General features: G+C 41.3%; 1 protein-coding gene across 2 annotated transcripts; it reads right to left on the bottom strand.

Moving 5' to 3' along the window:
* Positions 1-286: 286 nt before the first annotated feature.
* On the bottom strand, positions 287-22,460 carry C8H2orf88 (chromosome 8 C2orf88 homolog). 2 transcript variants are annotated; one of them, XM_033111795.1, is made up of 3 exons: positions 22,263-22,460; positions 7,685-7,760; positions 287-2,192 (listed from the first exon to the last, which is right to left on the bottom strand). In XM_033111795.1, the coding sequence occupies exon 3, from the start codon at positions 2,018-2,020 to the stop codon at positions 1,739-1,741; it is 282 nt and encodes a 93-aa protein (XP_032967686.1). In that variant the 5' UTR covers positions 2,021-2,192; positions 7,685-7,760; positions 22,263-22,460; the 3' UTR covers positions 287-1,738. The 2 variants fall into 2 exon arrangements, with proteins under 2 accessions (XP_032967686.1, XP_032967685.1); XM_033111794.1 differs by lacking the exon at positions 7,685-7,760.
* Positions 22,461-26,865: the final 4,405 nt, after the last annotated feature.

The raw sequence follows: 26,865 nt of genomic DNA on the forward strand, positions 1-26,865 counted from the left end.
GTCTGAGTCACTATAAATACTCAAAAACCTAAATTTTTCTTCATGAGCTGGAAATATGTTTTGCAGTTTTAGGAAACTTTCTGTTCTCAGCCTTAGGACTTATGACATATATTTCCTTGTATAAATGGGTGTGGGTTTTCTATTTTCTGAGTTAAGATGGCAAGTACAATAGGACAGTACAAATCCTGGGACTAGGCAAAATGCAAGTTGAATGACCGGGTATCCAAAGACAACAGAAAGATGGCACATCACTCACTTCAAAGACGTTTCTTGGCCCTTGTAAGTTGGAGAATTCACTATTTGATTGTGGGTTTCAAAGTATAATTGTTAAAATCAGATATAGCATTTCTGCCAGCTGAAAAGGCCAAATACATATTTATCTCATTAAAGTGGTCCCAAGCCTTTCTCTGCCTTCCTTTAGATTTTAATGACAACGGTCTGTGTATCTTAAAAGGATCTAACGCAAATGGGCTTAAATAACTCCCTTTCCAGTTAAACTCAATATGTAGCAAATCTTCATGAAAAGATAATTCGAGAGACTCAGTCCCGATTTTCCTACAAGTTATGTCTTAGTATCTTCTTCCCTCTCTCCCCATTTTTTTGGTCACCATTGATCTGAAACAGTACTAATTCTTTAAAACAAAGCATCCAAAAAAAAGGTAGCCTAATTTATAAAAATAGTATAGCATATGGCTGTAAATGCCCTCTGGGCACTGTTACCTTAAAAAAAATACGTACGTACTGTTTTTGGAGGAGTGTTTGATCTTTTGTAATACAACAGTGAATTTTCATTCATAATCTGGCCCCACAGTAATTTGGTGACTCCCCACTAGTCAATAAAAAAATGGGTAAGAGTCCCATATACCAACCCTCTGCCTCTGTGAGACAGTAAAGCTTAATGCGCTTTCAGTGCTGTGACCAGGTTCTGCTTCCTTCCTTGCCAATTGGGGCTTCTGTTCATAAAAGGTACCCAAACTTGTTTTCTTGTATAGTGATATCACTGGGCTTAATTCAGTGCAAAAACAGTAATGCCATGATTCTGTAAATTATCTTGTGAAATTTACACAAAATCTGAGTCATCCAGTAATAGCTGTGGTCAGTTAGGGCCCTGAGGTTCAAGGTGATACTTACGTTTGAGGATGAAAACCATAACTATCTTACTAAGGACGGTTCAAGGTGGACCTCTTCTACTTGGGTTGCTTTCTAATGTTTGATCATTTGTTTTAAACAGGGATCCTTGACATACATGGTTTTGACAAACAAGACCCACTCACTGTTAATCTGCTTGAGTGCCATTCATTGCCAAGGCATTTCAAGAAAAAGACCTTTTTATATCTTGGGGGAGGTGGGGGGTTGGTATAAATTAAATAGTTATATTAAAGGAAGGTCTTTAAGCCATTTGGAAACTTAGGGCACTTTTTCATTTTTATTTCTTTGGTGATGCTATACTGTCTCAAGAAAGTGGTGTGACATACAGCTGATTAGGGTGGTGCCACAGGACCTGTGTTTAACCCTTTAAAGGACTAAAATCCAAGACCAAGCAGATAGAAATTGCTGTTACCATAGAACTGCTTAAAACACATTTCATTTTAGGTATTCCTACACTCTTGGTATTATCATAGACTTATTTTTACATTCAGATGGAGTCGTTTGTATTTAATCACACCACTTTTTGCTTTTGCTTCCTGTATTTAAATTAGCACCAGCTAGAGCCACAGGTGAAGAAAGTGCCATCATTCTACCCCTCACTCTCAATGAATGGGATGTCACAGTACTTGACGTTGTTGTCTGCCCACTGCTGCAAAGCGTCACTCAAGATTTCCTGCGACAGGCGGTGTGCAAATTCGCAGACGACAGTTTCGGACCCCGAGGATTCCTTCGCCTCCTCTTTGCTAACTGAAGAAGGCGTCCTCGGAGGAAATCTCTCTCCTGACATGAAGCTTTCTGCACTTGCATGCCGGTTGTCATTCTCAATTGTAGTAGGAAATGGGAACGTTTGCTTTGATTTCATGCAGCCCATGTTAGGAAGAGCTTCGACTGAGCGCAGCACAGCAGTGAGTGGCAAAGACTACTTCATCATCTTTGGAAAACGCCAAACGTCTGTCCCTGTGGTACCTGACCCGTGCTTTTCCACTCCGGGCCGCTTCAGAACTCAATGCCCCCTGTCACCACTCTTCACATGAAGTGTTTATCTGTCAAGAGAAGAGAAGTTTCATTTTGAAGGTATAGAACACAAAATACTGTATGATTAGGTGGCATGCAGAAACAGTCCTTTTTACCACGTTGATCACGTGGAGTAAATGTGAGGTGACTATAGCTTTATCTTATCAATAGAAAAAAAAGATAATCACTCAATAGAAACGGCAACTTACAAAATAGGAAAACATTTTTTTAAGGCCTTGAAAGTTTTATAAAACTGAAAACATGGTTAAACTTTTGCAAGCTTAGATTTATTTATGTTCACCAGGGGTCAGCAAATTCTATAGTCTTTGGGCCAAATTCTAGCTGCCTGTTTTATAAATAGTTTGTTAGAAGATAGCCTTGCTTATTTGTTTACGTACCATCTATGGCTGCTTTCAGGTTACAACTGGCAGAATTGAGCAGTTGTGACAGACCATGGCTTGAAAGCCTCAAATATTTACCATCTGGCCCTTTACAGAAAACTTTTGCCAACCTCTGACCTGTACTGTTAAGGGAAATAAGCGTATCTGAATTTGCTCCTGCTTCAAACCTCAGGAACCTACACATCTTGGGCTGTTCTTACAGTCAGGGTGTGTCCCCCGGTCAGATGCTTACAACTCAGAGTGGGACAGAGTGATGGCCTAAAACTAGTGCCCACAGCTCTAGGCAATGCACGTTAGATGTGGCAGAGCCACCTGTTTTTATTCTGAATTAGATATTCCCTATGAAAAGTTCAGGCTAATTTAAAATAAGGTTAAGGCTTCTCAGCCTAAATATCTCATTCTTTTGTTTGATATGTGGATGAAAAGGGGTGCTGTAATAAATCATGAGTTCCTAACTGGCCAGCTAAGGTGGGTGGTCACGCCCAGGTGTAGATCTTCTTTACTGACAGGTGTTTAGCCAGCCTTGCCCATTGTGCTTGTGCGTCTGGGGTAGCGCACCTTTGAAAGGCCAGAAGTAATGTCCTTCAAAGGTGTGACCACCCTTAAGAGAGCACATAGTCTTGTAGTCCAGTCACCGCCTTGCTTCCTTCCACCCTTGTGTAATCTTCTGTACATTCCCTCCTTAATTTCAGATGCACAAAAGAAACTGCAAACTGTTTTCCTCTGGAATATTGTAGATCTTGCTCCCCAGTAATTGTAAATTTTAGGTCAGATCAAGAATTTAACAAAAGTTCTTTACAGGTTTGGACGTTTCTTATGTCAGCATTTACCTGGCATCGTACAGCAGGATTCCGAAGCCCACCCAGGACCACCCTGCAGACCTGGACCAGGTGCCAGGTACCAGCAGGGGCCTGCTGTGCCTCATCAGCTCCCTGCTTTGCATCCGGTGAACATGGGTGAGTTTCTCTTGGAATTCCAGGGCTCCTTGCTTTAAGTAGCAGACCAGGACTTTATTTGAGCTGTTCTTAGAAAATCCTCACAGAGGATTAAGGATTGAGATAATCCAGGGAAAGGAAAATAGGTTTCTAATTTCAGTTTTTAATTGGATTGCTTATTAAGAGTCTGAACAAAACCTTTGTTGGTTAAAGGAGAGATTGAACTCTCCTTAGCTCTGAAAGAGAAAGCCACTTGCTTCCCAACCCAAACAGCCAGTTTGCCGGGTGATGATAGTTGTGGTAGATCCGCGAACCCACATTGGCACCGTGAGGCATCCAGTGTGGCAACGCAGCCGATTCCTGAGAAGCCTGCAGGGGCCTGGGGAGACGGGCAGGGCACCTGAAATTGGGTTCACCTGGAGAGGGGGCCCTGGGAAGCGTCACTGTTCTGGTGATACCTGGTAAGCGCTCTCTGGCCCTTGCTTGGGTCTTCTTAGGTGACTTAAGGATTTCTGGGGGGGTTGCATGAGGAGCATTTCCACTACGGCGTGAAGCAGTCCTACAGGGGTATACACTTCACTGGGCTTGTGTGGAGACGTGCACACGCACACATAAAGTAGGTTTCCTAGCAGTCTGTTCAGACTCTGTAGATGTCATAATTAACGGGAAATTGTGCCTCTGAGGCCACTGACAAGCCCCAGGGTAGTAGCCTCCCATTAATACTAAGGTGGCCGAGATGAGGATCCTTTGATATTTCTAAATTAATATTTTTGTGTACAGTTAGAAAAAGCCAGCTATAAAATTAGGCAGAATGAATGGGAAAAAAAAACTATTAGAGACTGTCTCAGAACTTAAAAAGGCCTTCTCCCCTAAGCTAAAGTGAAACCATGTAAAAGAATTACCAAAAAAGGTATTTAGATAAATGGATCCACCTATGATGTCATTTAGGTTTCAACCCAATTCTTTGAGGTATTAAAAGTGGTTGTCCTTATTTTGAAAGTGGGGAGGGAGGTCATTTGGAGCTTGATGTGTCAAGGACATAAATTGTAAAAGGCCTCCAAAACAAAATTTGGGTCCAACTGTTGTCTGTGTATGTCTGTCTACATATGTTATAAATGTGAGATAGTTTTCTACCTCTGGATGGTATTGTTACAATTAATTTCAAGGCAAGCATTTGTAAGGATTGGGTGTTCTAAAGTTCTCAGAGGTACAGAAACTAATTCAAATACTTTTTAAGTTCATGTGACCTAAGATTAATCCTAAGTAAATAAAAACTAATTTAATTTTGTTGCTTTATTTTGCCTGGGTTTTACAAAATCAGTCCATACTCATAATTGGCTTTGATGTCTATGAAATGTATCTATCGGTTATAAAATGTCTTCATAAATCTGCCAAGCTAAAGAATGCTGATTGCTTACTTCTTAGTTTTCATTAGAAATTGAGGTTTTAAGGATTAATATCTCAATATTTGTACGAGTAACTGCAGTGCTTCAGAAGTGCCCCTGGAACACTGTGAACTGTTATCCTCTGGAGCATTTTAGATATTACTTCCTGGCAATTGTCATCTTTGGCTCAAACAAAATCATAAAAATTATCCACAAGTTTGGACATTTCTCTCTCAAGATAAGTAGGCTGCAGTGTTTGTGATGTGCCTTCTAAGCTTCCCAACTAGGTGTTAAGATAGAACTTAAGGGTAAACTAACTAGAACAATACAAAGCACCTTGACTGGAGGAGCCTTTGGCCGTAAGAAAGCTAGGCAAAGTCTCCATGAATGAAGTTAGGGTCCCCGGTTATGTATCTTAGTGTTGTAGCCAAAGACACAGCTCTAAAAATTCATAAAATAAAACTCAGTTGACTTATTTCTGAAACCACTGAGCTTAGGAAGGTGAAAACTAGCGTGCATTTAATTCATTTTTTACTAGTTTGTAGGTAAATAAGTCCAGGAAAGGTGACATTTGCCCAAGTCTTACTGCTACGATACATTTTTTAGATTTCTATAAATTCTATCCAATTTCTCCTATAATACTGCATTTGTTCCCCACTTCTACCACTAATAAGGATGATATGGGGATTTGAATTATCCCATTCTGTATGCCCTCCTCCACGCTCCAGAAATTATGGAAAAAGGTGAGTGTGATGTTTATCTGGTTTACTAGACTGAACTCCTGGAAGACAAGAACGCTCCTGGTTGTGCATCTCCAACGTGTAACGACTTACGAGCTGTCTGTTTTGTACTATGAGGGATGATCGTGGGACTTGAACACAGACAACCTGAAAATGATGATGTAGAAAACTGAGTGAGTGAGTGTCAGATAGATAAAAGGCCATGAATGGAATCTTTTCTAGGATCTTTGATTTTGCAAAAGGTTTATCATAACAAAGTAGTGCCAGATTTGCTCTCACTAAAAACAACTTTAAGCCTGGACAAAATAAACGTGGGTAGTGTTGTTGTAAGAAACGTCCAAACCTGTGGAGAATTTTTATAAGCATTGATTTGAGCCACACTGAACCTATGCCAGGGAGCAAGATCGAAAATGCTCTGGAGCATAACAGTTTTGCAGTGTCTCTTATGCATTTGAAATTAAGGATGGAAAATAAGATTATCTGAGGGTGGGAGAAAGCAAGACGGGGATTGGATGACGTCTTGCATGCTTCAGAAGGCAGGGACATTTCAAAGGTACTTGTTAACCTAGACGCACAGAAACAGTGGACAGGGCTTGCTTAAGGCAAAGATCAACCTTTTACTAAAGAAGTTACGTGCCTGGGGCATGACTACCCACCATGACTGCCCAATAGGAATTTATGACCAGCTTACCCTGTGAGGTTACTTTCCATAGAACTCTTTTTTTCATCCACAGCAGGTATTTCCAGGCATTGCACAACAGACAGCCCAGGACTGATCCCCAAGAGAAGGGAGCCACATGACGCTAAATGCCACAATTGACAGTCCTGCGTTTCTGCCTGGGGGGCATCTGCCAGTGTTATCATGGGGAAGGTGAGCCCAAGCAGAGTGGCAGTTCTCAGCTGAAGAGGCAGAGGGAGGGTTACTGACGCAGAAGGAATTTATAAAACAGAGTTCATGAGAAAAGGGAGCTGTGGGGAGGGTGGCAGTCCCATGGAGCGTACTTTTCTGGGGGCTGAGGTGTGTACGTGCGGGAAAAAGATGCAAGGAAGACGCCCTGTGCTGCACTTAGAAGCGAATGGTGACACCAGTGTTAGGGCTGGGGAGTCCTTGCAGTTCCAAACATCCCAAGTGGAGAGGCCTCACCGAACACTTCAGGCATTTGGCTACTACTCTAGAAACGTGACATCTTAGGTGTCAGGAGTGCACTGGCAGGGGGTGGCCAACTTTTCTTAAAGGGCCACATAGTATATAATTTAGGTTTGTGAGCTGTATGATCTGTGTCACTCAGCTCCGCAGAAGCAGCCAGAGACAATATGTAAACAAATGAGCAGTCGCTATGTTCTAATAAAACTTCATTTACAAAAACACGCAGCCAGCCCATGGGCCATACCAGACTAAGTTCAAATAGTCCCATTCTAACAAAGAATAAAATTCAGTACCATTTGTATTCTTCACAATGTCCATCACACAATAAAAATTTACTAGCCATGCAAAGAAGCAGGAAAATGTCTTGTATGATCAAGGAAAAAAAAACTATCAGTTATTAGAAACAAACCCCAAAATGATCTAGCATTTGGTAATTCACAGAACTTTAAAGCAAGTATTTAAATATATTCAAAGACATAAAGGATTATATAACGTGTGAACAATCTCTTAGAGAAAAAGAAATTGTAAAACAAATCTCAGTATAAACTCATACTAAAACGAAAAACTTATTGTATGGGTTATTAGACATTACAGAAGAAAGGATTAGTGAACCTGAACATAAACCCATTGATATATGTACTCTGAAAAACGGGGTGAAAAAGATTTTTAAAAATAACAGACAAACCACTAAAAAGGTAAGTATATCATAAAAACGAGGAATTAGACACATTTAACCCAGAAGAAGGCAGAAAAGGAGGAATATGGGGAAGAGGGAAGAAAATGGGACAATTAGAAAACAAACAGCAAAGTGGCCTTAAGACTTAAGCCCATATCAAAAATTATTTGAAAGGAAATGGACTAAAAATTTCAATTAAAAGGAAGACTAGTTAAAACTATATAAAATCCAACTCACACAAATAGCCAACTGATCTTTGACAAAGGAGCAAAGATAATTTTTTCAACATGTGCTACAGCAATGGGCCCTCCACCTGTAAAATATTCAGCATTATAGATCATTAGGGAATTGCATCTAAAACAACAGTGAGATACCGTGTTTCCCCGAAAATAAGACCTATCCGGACAATCAGCTCTAATGTGTCTTTTGGAGCAAAAACTAATGTAAGACCCGGTCTTATTTTACTATAAGTAAAAAGACGGGGTCTTATTTTATATAGTAAGTATATATTATATACTTATATAGTAAAATAAGACCCGGTCTTATGTAATATAAGTAATAATATGTAATATTATGTAATATATGTAATATATGTAATATATGTAATAATTTTTGCTCCAAAAGACCCATTAGATCTGATTGTCCGGCTAGGTCTTATTTTCAGGGAAACACGGTAACACTACAAATTATTAGAAAGATGAAAATACAAAACACAACTCTAATGAGGATGTGGAATAACAGAACTCATTCATTGCTATTGAGAATGCAAAATGGTACAGACACTTTTGAAGTCTACTTTGGCAGTTTCTTACGTAAGTTACCATGCGATCCAGTAATCGTGCTGCTTGGTATCACCGCAAAATGACTTGAAAAATTATATTCACACAAAAACCTACACATGAGTGTTTACAGCCATTTTATTACATAAATTGCTAAAACTTAGAAGCAACCAGAATGTCTTTCAGTGGGTGAATGGGGATACAGTGGTACATCCAGACAATGGAGTATTATTCAGTGCTAAAAAGAAATGCGCTATCAAGCCATGAAAAGAAAAGGAGGGACCTTAAATGAATATAAGTAAGTTTAAAAAGCCAAATATATGATATTCTGGAAAAGGTAAACTTTGGAAACTGTAAAAAGCCCAGTGGTTGTCAGGGATTAGAGAGGAGAACAGCTGAAGGTGACACACAGTGGATTTTCAGGGCAGTAAACTACCCTGTATGATATTATAATGGTGGATACATGTCATTATACATCTGTCCAAACCCACAGAATATACACCACCAAGAGTGAACCCTAATGTAAACTATGGACTTTGATCATATGTCAGTGTAGGTTCATTGACTGGAACAACAGAACACTGCAGCAGAATGTTGATGGTGGGTGAGGCTGCAGGGTAGAGGTAGGTGGACCGCTGATAAATGTACTTCCTGCTTAATTTTGCTGTGAACCTAAAACTGCTCTCAAAAATAAAGTCTAGTTAAAAAAAAAATCCAACTTTATGCTACCTATAAGTGTACTTTAAATACAGATATACAGTTTGCAAGGAAGAGGGCTGGAACGGATACACCGTGCAAACAGGAAGCATTAAAAGGCTGCTGTGGGTGTATGCGTATCAGACAAGGCATACTTCAGGACTAGGAATATTACCAGAAATAAAGAGGGGCATTTTGTGTGTCAGTGAGGAAGACGTGACCGTTAGAAATGAGTATGTAACTAATGACAGTTGCAAAATACATGAAGGAAAAACTGACAGAACTAAAAGGAGAAATATAAACATTATTCTCTCAGTAACTGATACAACATCCAAAGGAAAATATAAGGAATTCAAGTTTTGAACATCACTGTGCTTCAATGTGAGATAATTCACTATAGAAGACCATCCCCAACCACTGCAGGATACGTATGCTTGTCAGCGCATACAGAACATTCACCAAGGGAGACTATATGATGCTCTCAACAGATTTCAAAGGCTTGAAAATCTTGAGTATGTTTTCTAACCACCACAGAATTAAATTAGAAATAAATGATAAAATATCCAGAAATGTCCCTAATATTTAGAAAGTAAATATCACATTTCTAAATAACCCATGGGGCAAAGAAGAAATCACAAGGAAATGTTTTCAACTAAATAACAGAAACCACTTTAAAAATTTAGAAATAACATTATTCACTTTAGAGGTGTATTTATAGATTTAAACGTTTGTGACAAAAAAGAAGAAAGGTTTAATTCAGTGATCTAAGCTTTCACTTTAAGAAGCTACAAAAAGTAAATTAAACCCAAAGTAAGAAGGAAAGAAAGAATACAGGTAAGAGTAGAAATCAATGAGGCAAAGAGAAGGGGCAAACAAAGAAAACCAATGGAACAAATGCTGGTTCTTTAAATAGATCTAATAAAATACTTAAGTCTCCATCTAATCTGATTTGATTCAGAAAAAGGAGAGGACATATTACAAAGATGTGTTAAAAAGGAACATTACTATAGATCCTATGTATGTTAAAAGACTAACAAAGGAATATTATGAACAACTTTATACTAATACCATGTTACCAAAACTGGCACAAGATATAGCCCTATGTATGTAAATTAAAAATTAAAAACGGGGGGCGGACGGGTGGCTCCGTTGGTTAGAGCGTGAGCTGTGGGCAATAGGGCTGCCGGTTCGATTCCCACATGGGCCAGCGAGCTGCGCCCTCCACAACTAGAATGAAGTCAATGAGCTGTCACTGAGCTCCTGGATGGCTCAGTTGGTTGGAGCCCGGGCTCTCGACCCCAAGGTTGTCGGTTCGACTCCCGCAAGGGATGGTGGGCTGCGCCCCCTGCAACTAATAACGGCAACTGGACCTGGAGCTGAGCTGTGCCCTCCACAGCTAAGATTGAAAGGACAACAACTTGACTTGGATGGAGCTGATGAGTCCTGGGAAAAACACTACTGTTCCCCACTCCCCCGCAATAAAAATTCCTGGAAATACACACTGTTCCCCAATAAAGTCCTGTTCCCCTTCCCCAATAAAATCTTTTTTAAAAAATTAAAAACGTATTATATTACCAAAATCACAATGCAGTACTCTTCATTATACACGCACTAGGATTGCTAAAATTGAAAAGCCCAACCGTGCCTCCCGTTGGTGAGGATGGTATTGCACATACTGCTGGTGGCAGTAGAAAAATGATGCAACCACTTTAAAAAAGTTTTTGGCAGTTTCTTACAAAGATAACGATGCACTTACCCTATGAACCAGCCATTTTATTTCTAAGTACTTAAGACAAATGGAAACATGTCTGCAAAAAACTTACATACCAATATCCATAGCAGCTTTATTCACAAAAGCTGGAAATAGCCAAAATGTCCATCCGTAGGCAAACTGATAAGCAAATCGGGGATATCCAGAAAATGGCATACTACTTGACAATAAGAATAAACTGTTGATATGTGCAACAACATGGGTGAATCCCAGAAACATGTTGAGCCAGATACAAAAGACTGATCATATTTGTATGAATTTCAAGAATGGTCAATACTAACCCACAAATGGAAATCCTAACAGTGGTTGTCTTTTGGGTGGGAAGTGCTAAGGACTGACCATGAAAGAACTTTCTGCGCAATGTTTTACTTCAATATAATACAGTTTTTGAGAACATTCTGGGAGACGTAAGTCCAGGGAATGATATATTTAAACCTAAAACAAAGGCTGCCTACTTGAATTTGTCACACCAAATTTTGAAATCCATCTAAACTTCCAGCTCATAAAGTGACAGGGCAGCATCCAAGTACAGACCAGACCATGTGCTGTAAGCATCCTGCTACAGGTATGCTGGTTCCCTTGTTCTTATGCTGGCCTGACATCGGCCCAGACTCGGTGGTCATATTCTTCTGGACCTAGAGAAGAGCCAGAAGCCTCCTCCTACCCATTCCAGCCAGTTCAAGGACTTTAACTATTGCTCATTTCCTTTGGGAGCCTATGTATAGAGTGCTTTTATTTGAAATGACAATAGAAGATAAATTAATTTGGAAATTAGATGTGAGAGTCCTATGCCCTTAGCAGTATCGTTCCTTAACAGTATTGTACTAAGGAGGCTGGGGTGGGGAGAGGGATCTCTAGCCTTACCCCAAGCACTAGAGTAGCAATACTCCGTCCCCCACGCAGTGTTTAGTTTGAGAACATCTCTCGATTTGTCGGTAGGACTTCAAGGTACCTAGACAGTAAAATACTTGCGCTGTCAACATTGAGCTAGTTTAGCCATGGTCCTCGTATCAAGGACAAGAGACTACTGTTCTAGCACTTCAGTTTACTAATTCATATTACATTTACCACCTCCTTCCTTTCAACAAACAGATGAAACAGGCAGACAGGCCTGTTTCCACTTGCAGAGGCAACTGACCCAGAGACGTCTCACGGCAAGTAAGCAATGCAACGCCTACTCCTAATTCCAGGCTCCTCTTGGAACAACGGTTTCTCCAACAATACTTTATCCAATCACAGCTTATATTCCTAAGTGCTAAACATCCTCTCCTCCTTGAATTGATAAACTTCCCCCCACTCCTACTTGTGAGGTTAATTCTTACCAATAAAGACCAATGCAGCTCGCCCCCCCTCCCGTCCTTGGGGAGGTGTCCACCCGCAGGGAGGGATGTTAATGCCGGCGCTTCCCGGGCTCCCAAACATCACTATCCTGGGACTAGCTGTCAGCTCCGGCCTTCAGGCCCGACGGTGGGTAAAATGACACTGGTACAGTCATGTCATTAGGTAATCAACTGAGCCGGGACTATGGAATTGCTCACCATGTGCTCAGAGAAGATGCAGTTGCCTCGACAGAACGGGACTAGGAAACGGCCTCACATTTCTGTTAGTCAGATTTTAGTACTGTGCTTTCTACCCCACAAAAGCTTCTTGAGATTTATCACGAACACGGCAGTGTGATCCTTAAAGGGAAATGTATGCTGCTACTCTTGGTAGAGCAGCTATTCAAACAGCTGACAGACATGTTAAAAGGTGGTAACAATCCCACCCTGAACACCACTGAAGAATAAGCTTTGTATAATTTCAGTCTCCCCTAATAAGATAGTTGATTCATAATGAAGAAATAAAGTTTCAACAGTACTAGCCAAATGTAAGTCCATCGTTCAGCAGATTAGGACAGCACAATTAGCTGGATGAATTGGTTCTTCGACTGTTACTCATCTGTCAGGTTGGGAAGTTGCTATGGCTATCCCTGGAAGGAATAATCTGTTAAAGCTGGACATTAATCAAGAAAAATATCTTGGCTCACTTGCCATTTTAACTGGCTGAATACAGAAATATAAAATACTTAAAAATAGTTTTCTAAAAATACTGAAAATTAATTTCTTTTATACTTTATAATCTTAAGATACATAAAAAGCTGTCAGTGAGAACATTCCTTAACCATCCAGCCAGTTTTTATCGAGTCTCGACTACGTGTCCAGGACCAACATAAGTGCTTTCAAATCTTACTGAACAAAATAAAATCAAAGGGAGATAGAGTGGGAACGAGATGACAACTTAATTCAGGCCGTAAGTAGCATAGATGCCCAGAGAGGGTCCTTAATTTGGTTTCTCCTTGCCCTAGTAGGTGAAGTGGCCATTTTGTTCGTGCCACTGCCAGCCAAATATAAAAAAGTACAAAGACACTTTTCCTCCCACTCCTTCCCTCAAATCCCAACACACAGACACACATACGTACACAGAACAGTCTCTACTTAAAGAAGAGAAAGTCCCTTCTTGTTGTTTCCCTCATCTGTCAGGCCATAACCGCAGCCCTTCCCTCCGAAGTGGGCCTAGACCTACAGGTCTCCTTTCTAGGCCTTCAGCAGCACATGCAATTTGCTGCAGCTCCTTCTGTCCAGTTCATTTGGGAGCTGTGGTCCTCCATCCGGGATGCAGTGTCCTCAGACTGAGCCTGATGAGTAGCCAGGAAAGGTGGCACAAAGAAAGCCATACCTTGAATATGAGTTGGCCGAAACACACAAAGCTCTAGCAAAAAAAAGGGGGGGGACTAAAATTTTCTCTGTAAATAAGTCTACCTTAAATACTAGAATAACAGATATGGTTATTAATGTTGTCTTAGTTTGTATCATATTCTAAGCCTTTAAATAGGTTTCTGTTGTTTTATATCTCAAGTTCTAGCTTAAAATTGACCCCAGCCCTGAATTAATGCAATCTCTATATAATACAAACCATCTTGCAGTCTTTAAAAAGTCTTATGCATACACACACACACACACACACTCTTTAAAATTTCATTGTAGATACAGTTAATCAACATGCCAATTCATTAGAAAATATAACAGTTCATTTGAAAAAACAGAGTTCTTACTAGCATGCTTGTCGTTATTTGATCTGTAATAATGGATACTAAGTGTTTTCTTTCTTCCGGGGGGTTCCATGAAAATTGGACATTAAACACAGGTCTCTGTACTGGCAATACTGAGAATCAGTGAGACTATAAATTCCTAACAGGATCAAGTGACACCTGTTAAACTGGCAAATAGAAAGGAACTCAATTTAAATGTAATCCTCTCACCAAAAAGTAAAAGCTAGAAAACAGTAAATATGTTTTTGGTTAGTCGAAGGTCACGTAAGGGCACGACTGTACAGTCTCTGGAAACTGAGTGCAGAGTTTCATGGTCAGGCACACGCCGTGTGCAGCTGCTCACCAACAGGGCAGTCTCGGGGTGGCTCTCCATGAGATCACACATGGAGCCAAATTTTCTCAATGGAGAGGCAGAGAAAATAACATTGGTAAGTGAAGGACAATGTCTGAGATTCTGACAAACCTGAGTAGAGCTGTGCGGTATAACTTTATCTGTAAACGGAATTTGCCTCAGACGTTCATCATAAAAATTAAGTGAGCTTCCATATGTAAAGCATCTAAAACTGCTTTGCAACACTCGAGATGTCTGCAAGTGTTCTTTCTTTTACTTCTCCTGATTGCCCCCTAAACCTCCTAACATCAAATTATTATTTCAAGTGCATTCATTATAATATTATAATTAAGGAAAGAGAATTACGGTCTAAGAAGTCTGATGGCCACTTAGGATTCTGAAGTTAGAATCGAGTTAGACTGTGTTTCCCTGAAAATAAGACCTAGCCGGACCATCAGCTCTAATGCATCTTTTGGAGCAAAAAGTAATATAAGAACTGGTCTTATATATTATACATATTACATATTATATATTTTATATTATATTATAATTATATAAGACCGGGTCTTATAGTAAAATAAGACCGGCTCTTATATTAATTTTTGCTCCAAAAGATGCATTAGAGCTGATTGTCCGGCTAGGTCTTATTTTCGGGGAAGCACGGTAGGTCTGTGCTGGGTGTCAGTGCTTCGTCTCCTTCACCAGGTCCTCCAGGTGATGGGAAACAAGCATGCATTTCCCTCAGCCCTTCTGGGCTTTACTCCGCGTACATGCCTGCCTTGACTTGACCTCTGTGACGACCACTGAACTTCGGTCTGCAGCAACTCCTCCATCAATGTATTACATGTATATAGTATAAATCCCTGCAGGAAAATAAAGAGTAGCTTCTGACCAACTAAATTTGGGGAAAAAAAACAAAAAAACCAAAAAAACACTAGTTGAAGAAAACCTGATCTAGATCACCACTAAGACTGTAAAACACTTTATATTCTATACTCATTTCTTACTCATGTCATGTCCTCGCTAAATGATACAACTGGTCTCTGACATATGAATTAAGCTCTGTAAGATTCTGAAGCCAGTTCCTTAAGCAACTGTTGTTAAATGTGGGGCGGGGGGGGTGGGGTGGGCGAGAGGGGCAGAGAACTGGGTAACAATGTCAGAATATTGTCTTTAGTTTGTGACAACTGGACTATTCTTTAGATCCTGCAGCTGAAACTAGGAATCTGAGCTGGAATCAGAACATGAATCCAAAACTAAAGCAAAAATGAATGCTCAGTCCTGACCCATCGCAACCTGAAAATCATGACCCAGTCACTCTGTGCTAAGCCGATTATTTATTCCATAGACTCCTACCTCATCAAATGATTTCTCTTCTAAAAGCCTTTCTTATCATTTCCCCCTTTCTCTCTAGCATTACTTCACACAGATTTCGTCTCTTTAAAAATTTACCTATTCTTAAGTGTCCATCTCAAGTACACTTCCTGTGTAAAGGCCTTCTCACTATCTGATATTACTCTATCACTCCCTAGGGTTTCCAGAACATATTTATGTCCACCGCTGCACTTTCCCTGTCTGCCTTGAATACAAGTCTGCGCCCCTAACAGACAGACTTGAAGGCAGGAATATGGCCAAACCACTTCAATTCTTTCTGAAAGAAGATGGGTAATAAGTAATTGTTACTCATCTTTGTGTCTCACTTCTGTATGCCTAGCATAGGAAGGGCCTCAGTAAATGCTAATTGATTTAAATAATTTGTTTAACTATTTGAAAGGAAATTCCTCCACTCTTACAAAGAGAGCAAGAGTGTGGCTAGCCATAAGTTACAAATATAAACCGAGTGTCTGGAGCTTTCAGAGTAAGTTATCTATCTCTGTTTCTATCGAGCATATCTCATTTCCACTTATTCCTTTCCTCTTTCCCTATTGTGTTATAATTATTTCATACAATGGATAGGAATTATTTTTTCTCACATGAAAAAATACACTGATGTATACTGTATACTTAAGCAGGTTAAACATCCTGCCTGGGGAAGCTTGTGGCCTTGATGACATTGTATGAGAGGTCAACTGCATTGCCTTTTCTGGATCCCACATCTTTTAATTCTGGTTTCAGGGAAACTGCTGCTGTATCACACTGCCTCCCTTTCAGATTTCATGACATATGCTAATTCAAATAAACTGCCTAATTATCAACAATTTATTTTACAAACCTGTTCTTCAAAATAATTGTTTTAAAGGGGGTAGGGTGCAATGACCACTCTCAAACACAGTGTAAGTTGGTTCAACAGTAGCACAATATATATTAAAAGCCCTTACCCAAATCATTCCACTTTCAGAAATCTATCCAAAAGATATGGTCAGAGTTGCAGACAAAGATTTATATATAGAAATTTTCATGAAAACCTTATAATAAAAAAAAAAAGGAAAATAACCTAAATGTCCAACAGTAAGATTTATCACAGGTCTATATGCTGGAATATTATGGAACTGTTAAATAACGATGGTAGATAGCCTAGGATATAGCCTTGGATAATCCCTGGCTCGTGGAAGTCCCATCGCTTGTTTAATCCCCTCTCTCCTTACGGGAAGGACGAATGTCTCACTTCTAACAATAGACAGCAACAGTGATGGGATGTCACTTTGAAGATTAGGTTTCAAAGGGACTATGACTTCTGTCTCTCCTCCTCTCGCTCTGACAGAAACCACTTGCTGTGCTGCTCACAGCACCATGGAGGAGCCCATGAGGCACAGACCAAGGAAAATCTCTACCACACTGTGCAAGGAACCAGAATGTCCCCAGTTAAGTCTTCAGATAAGATCACAGCCCCAGCTGACAACCTGATTATGCACTCAGCTCAGCCGTACCTAGATTCCTGATCCACAAAAACTGGGAAATTAATATATGTTTGTCATTTTAATCCACTAAATTTTAGGGTAGTTCATAACACAAAAATGAATAACTTCTAAAAAGAATATTTAGTCACATTCCAATTTTTAAAAGATATATGCCATAAAAAGAATACAGGAAAACATCCACAGAGAATCTCTTTGGATGGTCAGATTAGAGATAATTTAAATCTCTATGCTTTTCTCTGTTTCCTAAATTTTTTCAAATGCACATATTGTTTTTCTCATCAGAAATATGTCACTATTAAAAAGCCAAACTGATAATGTAATGCAATCATAGCTGCCTTAAACCTAGATTTAATGCTAATATGAGACTCAACCACTTTGTGAAGAGAACAGGCCTGGACCCGTATCAAAATTTAGGCAATAGCTTTCAATTAGCAAGTAAAACTAATCAATGATAGTACATCTAATTTAAAAAAAAAAGCAGCACGCTTTTTTTAAGAGTCAGACGAGAGGGTTAAACTAATGCAGGGTTCTGTCAGAACCAGGAACCAATTTGTAAGGGGACATGCTAGATGCCCTCCAAGGCACTGGCTCCAAAATGTCAAGGTTTACAAATAAATTAAAATATTAATGAGCAACTCCTGTATCTCTCATGTACTCAATATTTATCATCTATGATTTACCTAAATATCCTTGCATCTTACATTTTAGTCCATATCCACTTTGGGGGCAGTGCCGTGTGGTGTGCTTTTTATTAATCCTAAAGCTTTATGTATAAGAAGAAAGGAAAAGATGTTTTCGATTTTACGACTTGGTAAACAAGATTATTTTTTTGTCAAGCCATTTCTCATTTTTCTGAGTGCAGACTGGTAGTTCATCCAAGACCCTGACCAAGGTTCTTACAAGAAATGACGTCTTGATATTATAAAACACCAAGCTTAAAAGACCCCTTTTACTAACAATTGTAACCCCAACAAATTAAAAAATAAAATAAAGAAAAAAAAAAAAGACTCCACTAAACAAAACGACTTTACACTCAAAATCAGTGCACAAAATCTTTTTCTCACAGGGTTTTCTTTGAACTTCACTGGGCCTATGGAGAGAAATATTATGAACAGCAAACTTGTGTCATTCAGAGCTCAGAAAAGCCGGAAAAACCAACAGATTCTATATGAAGAATTCTCCGAATGACTTTTGACTAGATAAGGGCCGAGGCATTTAATTACCAATGTGACCAGAGGCCTTATTCAAGCCTAGACTTTAATTAGTAGTTTCTAATTCAAGGTTGGTCCAAAATACTGAAATCTTAGTCATTTTAATTAATCAAATGATCTTAACTGACATTTTTCTGAGTCACTAAACTTTATTTACCTCCAGTGTCATTAAGAAATTTGAAGGGGACCAGAGTTTGCCACCCCAAAATATGCCATGCTGGCATAAGCGTTGTTTTAAGCTGAAGGCTGTTAGCCCTCTGCCCTCCCGCTTTCTGTCCAAAATCAGGGCACAAATTTCCCTTTGGAAAGGTGTCTCCCTCTCCTGTACCAGGATGGGAACTACTCCGGAGACAACTAACCACCCGAGACAAACCTTACTAAACAACCGTATTAGTCACACATGTCCTAGTCACCTTTCCATAAGGTACCCTGACCCCAGGAGCCCCAAACCCCTTTTCCTAGCCTCTTCCACACTTGATCACCGTTTGTTAGGATGGCATATACGTCCCCAATTCTAACTATCTCCTTGAATAACATTTCTTTGTGAACTCCCATGCACAGATAGGTAATTAAATGTTTTTTTTCCTCCTGTTAATTAAGCATCAATTTGATTTGCGGGCCCAGCCAATGAATCCGAAATGGTAGAGGAAGAGTTTTTTCCTTCCCTATAAACTCAAGATTAGTCTTTACATTACATAGTGAAACCACTTCAAATATTTTAGAACAAGTAAGAGGCCTAAATAATAAATAAAGAGTGTTAAGTGCTATACACTGAATTAAATTCCAGGCAATAGTAGATGTAATTTTGATTCCTTAAAAGAACTGATGTCCAGTCTTATTTATAAATGCTGTCTCCCCAAAGGAGATTCAATATTCTTCCATGGCAGTAGTCATTTCTCCTTTCGTTATTCTGCACAGAACGGTTCTCTACAACGAGGCACTTAATGAATGCTAATTAAGTTTGGCTACTTATCAGATATCCATGTTCTTCACAGTGTGTTAGATGCTGGGAATAAAACAGTGAACAACACACAGTTCTACCCCTTTTAGGGCCCTTACAAGCAAAGACCACAAACTTGCAGTAGTTTGGGCCAGTGCCTCGTTGGCCCATGCAAGGTTTCAATTGTTCTGTATCAGACTAGCTCCAAGCTGGGCATTCGCTGCCAGTTCACAGGACTCTGTCCCTCCCTGGCCTCTGGCACGTGTCCGGCGTTACAAATTTATGTTACCTTCAGCCCCTTGTGAAACATTTAATTTTACACTGTTAATTTATAAGGAATAAATAAATTCTTAAAGTACAGGCTCTTCCCATATCAGATACTGACTGGGGTTATTTATTACTCCTCAAACTTCCAACATTATAATGCCGTGATTGGTTGTATTTCTCCACCAGTAACTTGCTGTTCATAGTACACCTTACTGTGGAAAACAGATGCCAGTGAAAGATTCCCAAATGCAAGGGCAGATGGTATATTAATTGGAGAACAAAAACAGAACTGCTCAGCAACTATTTTGCTTTCTTAAAAGCAAATGATCTTTAAACTGAAAAGACAAAAGAAGCCTCATTAAGAGAGAACCAAGGTACAAGCAGAAGAGGTCGCTTGATATTCCAGGAAGAACCCACAGATGTGAACAAAGAAATATTCTGACAACCTTTGGAAAAACGAGAAGGAGGGTAGTCTTAAGAGACTAGAGACTCAAACACCGTTTTCCCCTCTCCATTTTTTTTTTTTAATTTCAAAACTGAAGGACAGAATTCCTAGGCATTACAGACCAGTTAGTTTAATACCAATCTCTTGCGAAATTCAAGATTTAATCAGTAAAAATGGAACATTTGGGGGAGAAAAATTGGGGATTTCTAGGAACTATCAGTGTACTAAGAATCAGTCATTTTTAAAGTAACACTATTTACTTTTGTGATAGATCAGAGAATACTCAAGATCTTTTAGTAAGGCGTTTGATACAAATTTTTTTCATGATGTCCTTATGAAGAAGACTGATCTATGCGCTAAAATTGTTTGATAAATAAGGACAGTGCTGAGCTCAGCTGATTAATTAATTTTTCTCAGATTCAATATGGACTGAGGGCTAACTAGATTCCCAGCCAGTACCGGACTTGCACTTTCTGTACACTTACAGTACAAGCTGTAGTACTGAAGGGCAGATGCTACTAACCTCATTTTATTAACATGGAAAAGGAGTTTCTCAAGGTCACAAAGCTAATAGGTGTCAGGGCCAGGCTCCAAAAGTCCAGGACCATTTATTTCTACTGTGCCACAGGCTCTCAGAAGTGCCAGCATAGCAAAAGGACCTGTCCCATATACAATCAATGACTTGACTGTCTGGTCAACAAATTCACCAAATGTGCAGGTGACACAAAACCAGAAAGTAGAATTAACATGATGAATGCCATAATCAAGATGAAAACATACCAAACAAACTGGAAATTGAGAGGCTTAAAGTAATATAAGACAAGAGAAAAAAATGTTCGTACTCAAGAAATTTTTAATTGCATAAATAAGGATGATGATTTCGTTTGAAGATAGGAACTCGTTGCATTCTGCACTATTCAGATGAGACTAAATTATTGAATTCAATTTGGGGCTAAGGCTCTTCAGTACAGAGATCTTACGCAAGGAAGGAAACCTAGAAGTGATTACTATTTAGTGAAGATAACTAACATTTACTGACTTCTAGGTCATATACTGAGTGCTTTATGAAGATACTCTTATTTCATCCTCACAATAACCCTATGGGTAGACAGAGTGTATTACTCCCATTTTAAAGATGAGGAGGCTCAGGGATCTGAAAGGTGTCAAATAAAGGCAACAAAGCCTTGCTTTGTACCACTTTAGACTTTTCAATGCTTAACTCTTTCTTGGTCATGGACTCTTTTCAGATGGATGAAATCTCTGCTGAAAAAATCTGCATATAATTTCACAGGTTGGGGGGCTACTGGCAAAAGGAGGACTAATGAGAAACAGGGTCAAGGAAGCAGTTGTCGGTTGGGTGTACACAAGGTTTTACTAACAGTAACAGACAGGAGGGATACCTCGCAAGGCGGTGAGCTTCCTGTCGCTGAAGTTTCCATCAAAAAGGAGTGCCATAGAGGAGATATTAAAATGGACTGGAGGTTGCTCTCTGATTTAAAATTACCCTTTTGCTTTAAGATTGTGGATCTAAATAAGTGATTTTTGTTTGATGGCAAAACAAGGAAGTTAAAAACTGAAGTTACTTTTTTCCAGACCGTTCTGCTGAATATGTCAAGCAGAATACCGAAACAATGTTATTTCCCACCTATATATGATAGCTCTATCAGGTACTTGAAACAACCACACCCAAAAGTTATACTCAAGTGTTTATCTTGATGTGGTTTGTACTTTGTCATAATAGAGGTCGATTCCTTATTCCTCTGAATCCATAACTAAACACTTCCCTAAGATAAATACCCTATACACAAGCTCCTAAAAAGATGGAGTCTCTGATGAGACCATTTACTGGTTTGTAATTTTATGTTAACTCACTTCCATGAAGGATGGGGAGGGGGCACACCAGACACGGAAGAGAAACAACTCCAATGGCTCTGCTTTGCGTCTCAGATCCCTGCGCTAATGGCTGGAGGATTTTACCCATATACTCCGATTTATTTCCATTTGCATCATAATTCACTTCAAGATGCAGCCTCCCACAGCCTCATAAGAGCACAAGAACGAACACTTTGCTCATCATATGCCATTCAGAGCATACTCCTGACAGCCTGGCATACACATTAAATGTTCACAAGCAAATCTTTACCTGATGATCTTCATTCACTGCTCAGGTAGGAAAGGAGGAAGGAGGGGGGAACTGCCACGCAGAATGCCTTTCCCTGGGGGCTCAGAACCAGGTGGAAGGGGCTGGGCTCACCCTCCTTAGTGAGGGGACGGAGGCGGGAGGCTCCAGCTGAGGCAGCTGGCCGACAAGGGTGAAGTGAAGCCGCTTCTAACTCACAGGTGTCTGCCATTGCAAACCCGCCGGGCAAAGCCGCCCCACAGAGGCCGACACACACACAGCGGTCGCGCCCTCCCAGATGTTCACTTACCCGACACATCGCCGGTTCAGCCGCGGGCCAGGAGGCGTCCGGCGCTCGGCGGGCTCCTTGCCCAGGGCGGTCCCCGGAGCTGCCGGCGCCGGCGCTGCTGCCGGGGGCCGGGTGGCGACAGGGCGAGGGGCAGCCGGGGCCGGGTCAGGAGCGAAGTGCAGCCCAGCGCAAGGGCAGCGGCGCCACCTCCTCGCCAGCGAATGGCTCAATCAAGTGGCAGCAGCTGGAGGACCGGGCGTCCTTGGGCCGCGCTCCGGGCCCCTCCCTCCGCCGTCGCCGCCGCCGCCGCGCCCGCCGCGCGTATCTCGCGGGTTCGCGCCCCACACCCGACCCACTGGGTCCCGCAGGTGGCAGCCGAGGGGCGGTCCACTCCGGGTGCGCGCGGGTACCGGGCGGTGGGGGGGGGCACGCAGTCTGGTCCGTGGGCGCCGGGTGGGAGGGGGCGCGGAGCTGGGCGGTGGGACCGAGCTGGAGACCAGCACCCTCACGCCCACCCCCAGACACTCTCCAGGATGCTGCCGCCTCCCAACAGGAATGAGACGCCGCCCCAAAGTTCCAAGAAGGCAAAAGGGAGCTGGTCACTTCCCTGCCCCGGCCCCCGACCCCTCCTCTGAGTCACCTGGGCTGCTCCTCTCCTGGGCGCTGCCCAGGTAAGAGGAGGGCGGTCTCCCAGGCCGCGGCCCGGCCAGCCTGCCGGCTCGGAGCAGGTGCTCGCCGCCTCCCGCGCGGCGCCCGCCCGCGGGCGGGGGAACTCGCAGCAGCCTCGCCGCGGCCTTCCCGGCTAAGGGTTCTAGCAGGAGCTCGGGTCCAGGATTAGCAGCCGAACCTGCTTTGACCTCAAACCCCACATTCAGCAGGGCTGGGCCAGGGACGCTGTCCTAAGTAGTTTGCACCGTGAGCAAGCACAGCAAAAGTGCTTGAAGAACTTAAACATTTAAAAGGACACATCCATTTTGTATTTCTCTATCCAAAAATCCTCAAGAACATTTTTCAGGCTTGTTTCTCCTTAAAACAAAACACCTCTAAAGGCCCTTTTTACCTCATTGAGGTCACTACCCCAAAACATGGCCATTATTCAGTCGTGCTTCCCTGCATTTCCCATGGGACTCCTGCATCTGCCCAGCACGATTCCTAGCAATAGTGAAAGCTCCGAAAGAACTGCAGAAGAACCATTATTTCAGCTATGTTCGACGATGGGTTAGTCGTGCAGAATTCATGCTCGAGAAACCTTAGTCGTAGCTAACTTCACCTGACTCCTTCACATCAGATGAGGACAGTGAGGCCCAGCGTCCAGCCGCAAAACTCAATGTGAACAAGAAAGACTCGAGCCTGCAAAGCGCGCCATCTGTAGACCAACATGAGACTTAGCTCAATAAAGAAAATACCGAAATTGCAGAGATGTTGAGAAGCATTGAGTTATATCAAATCTAGCTCAGAATCTTGTAGATTTTAAATGAATTAAGGATTCTTATTTTTCACTATGATTTACTAAAGTAACTGTTATATACAAACACAGTGGCCCAGAAATGCAATTTTTCTTCATGATAATATGTTTCATGGAATTGGAGTGCATACATTCTGAGAATCACAGAATGTGAAGACACTTACCTTAATTGATTTGTCTGATAACTATCAATTTTTAATGTATATACATTGGTTGTACTAAGTTAAAATTATTTTGTTCTACCTATTTCAGGCATATCATGCTAAATAATTATGATCAAATGCACGGCTCCACCTTTCGGCCTACTTCTTCCCTTATGTCATTTGCTCCTCCCTCTCCCTTCCCCAGCTTTAAGGCTTAACCAACTGTCATGCAGGGTCTCAGGTCCTGCTCCCCACACAAGAATGCAGGATATGGTGAGGCCAAAAAGGAACAGCCACGGAGCCATGGATAGGGGGTTCATACCACTATATTCTCGCTGGCGGCTGGGTTGGAGACACAGGAAGCAGGAGCCACATGATCCATGATCTGCCATCCGCTTCTCTGCCAACCAACCAGCTAACCCCCTAGTGCAGTCACGGCCGTTACATCAGTGGCTAATGGCTAACCGGTAACAGCGATGGCTGTCTGATTACAGCTGATGACCATCTACTACCCGAGCCAGCACCTTTCCATGTGAGGTCGAGAGCCTTGGTCTCTGTCCCCACACTTGCATTCACATACATTCTTGTCTTTTACTCAAAGATACACCGGATCACCTCTATAAAGTGTTAGTTCCCCTCCACTCCTTCAGTTTAAAGAATTTAGAAGTTGATGGGGGAGCGAGGCCCACACATAAAGCCAAGCAGCTCTGCTGGGCCCCTTTCCTCCCGCCTCTGCTCCCACTAGACGCTGGCAAGGCCCTCCCCACCATCATTCTGGGTCTGGTCAAGATGGAGAAAAACCCTGGCGCAGCTCTGTCCTCTCTCCACAGGGCCTCCTGGGGCCTGGCTCACCCTCAGAATGCCGGGTCTGAAGCTTTCCTCGCGGGCCAGCTGGCCAGGGAAAGGCCAGGCTTCCCTACGGCTCCTAGGCCACTGATACTACTTGACCCACTCGGCCCTACATCTGCTCTGGCCACAGGAGAAGCTGATCCTGTAAGCACCTTCGAGAGGAGATTTGCTTCCAGACTTCAGAAGTTGAGAGGTGACCCGGGCCTTGACCCCTTTTCAGGACTGCTGGCCATGCTTCTGGTCAAGACGGTGCCATCATAAGACCAGAGGAAAGATGTCTTAAGGAAACATGGCAGCCTCTGCCGCTAGGGCTCAGAAAGCATGGCTTTCCTCACAGCCGCCCTAGGACCCAGCAGTTCTGCTCTCCTATCATCCTTTCACTCTGGCTTGAACAAGATGGAAGGAAGTGAGAACCCACAGGTCTTCACACTGGTGGTGGTAGAGATCTACTATTGGATTTCGAAAGCGTGCTGAATATAGTTTTTTAACTTGAATATGGTTGAGTGAGAGGGTCTGGGCAATAACAAGTGTTTGGTGGGTTTTCATCTTGCCAAAAGGGCATGGAAAATAAAATAAAAGTAATAATGATAAAGTACTAGAATTTGAACAAAGCAATCTGACCCTGGAGCCTACCCTGTTGACAGGAAAGAGGTGTAGAGCTGGACTGAGGAATGCATGCCAAATAGTAAACTTGCAATTACTAGAATTAAATTAAGTCACCCCATATTCTTTTCCCCTATAAAGAAATCCCATTTTCAACCCCAGCCCCCTAAAACTTCCACTTCTACTCCATACAGGTCAGAGAGGTAGGTAGCAGTCCCCCTCCACTGGTTTCTTTACTTAAACACTGAGCACCTCTAACTTCTATTTCTGCTCAGGCTCAGCAGTCAGAACTTATACCTCTGGGAAAAGCAGAGTGGGCATGCCAGTGAGGCAGAAGGAACCTTCTCTCTAGGAGGGATCTGGGCACTGGGACTCACCTGCCACTGCGGCTCTTAAGAACATGCCAAAGAGTCAAATGTCTTCATTTGTTTTTTGATAATGAATTGATGAGGGCGGGGTAAGGAGATGGAACAGTTTGTGAGTGTTCATATGGAGCCCAGAGCATGCATATATGTTAGAGTTATGAAAGTCACAGGAAAAGATTTATAAAGAATAGACTGAGGAGACAAAAAAAAAATCATTACGATATACCATTATGGGGTATGAACCCTGATAGAACAGCACCCAGGTATGACGTATGAGAAAGCTCATTTTGACATTTTGACTTCCATAATGATAAAGCTGTTAAGATAAATAATAATTTTATGTATATAAAAATGGAAATTCTATAATACTTCCTCATATATCATGATAGTCCACTAGTCTAGGGGAGAAAAAAAAGCTTTTAGTGGTTACTGGAAAACATGGCTATTTTCCACATATATTTTTCACTGATCCAGGTTTTATGTGCTATTTTTTTTTATATGTTTAGGCTAAAATGGTGTCTCCAAAACAGTGAACTTATCTTGTATGTGTTAAGATTTTATTTAGATTTGGCTGAGAGACCCAGATATCTCCTCTGAGTTGGTGACAGACACATTTTCATGTCAGATTCTAGACGAGGGTTTTAAGATGCAAAGCCTTAACAATTCAGGAGCAGAAATGGTGTATTGATTTTTTTTTAACACTTTCTGTAGCCCAAAACATGTAAATATGTTTCCTGATGAAGAACAAGTTGTAGGTATGAAAATGGTGTCATCCTATGCTCATGAAATATTTCCTGCGCCCTTTGTACTACTCCCAGTTGTTCCTATGCCATAGCTGGTTTCAAAATCTTGTTGAAATCCTTAATCACACTGCTGTGAGAGAGCTCTGTGTGTTTAACATTTCCCCAGAATCAAAGAGTGAATCATGAGATTACCTTCCCGGCCAAACAGGAGAGTTTCCCGTTTTGATATTTTAATATATATCATTATATCTTCAAAAGTTCTTATTCCCAAAATAAATTTTCAAAGCTGTACTTTAGGTTATTCTGATTTTACTTATTATAATATGTCACTGAAATGAGACGTGATTAACATCATCTTCCTCATATGGAAATTAAATCACCCCTCAAACCTTCTTTTTCCTGAGGAAAAAAATGTGCTTTTTAAATTTTTCTCAGAATTCCTTTTACTCATATTTG

This window comes from Rhinolophus ferrumequinum, chromosome 8 (assembly GCF_004115265.2).
Source record: "Rhinolophus ferrumequinum isolate MPI-CBG mRhiFer1 chromosome 8, mRhiFer1_v1.p, whole genome shotgun sequence".
NCBI lineage: Eukaryota > Metazoa > Chordata > Mammalia > Chiroptera > Rhinolophidae > Rhinolophus > Rhinolophus ferrumequinum.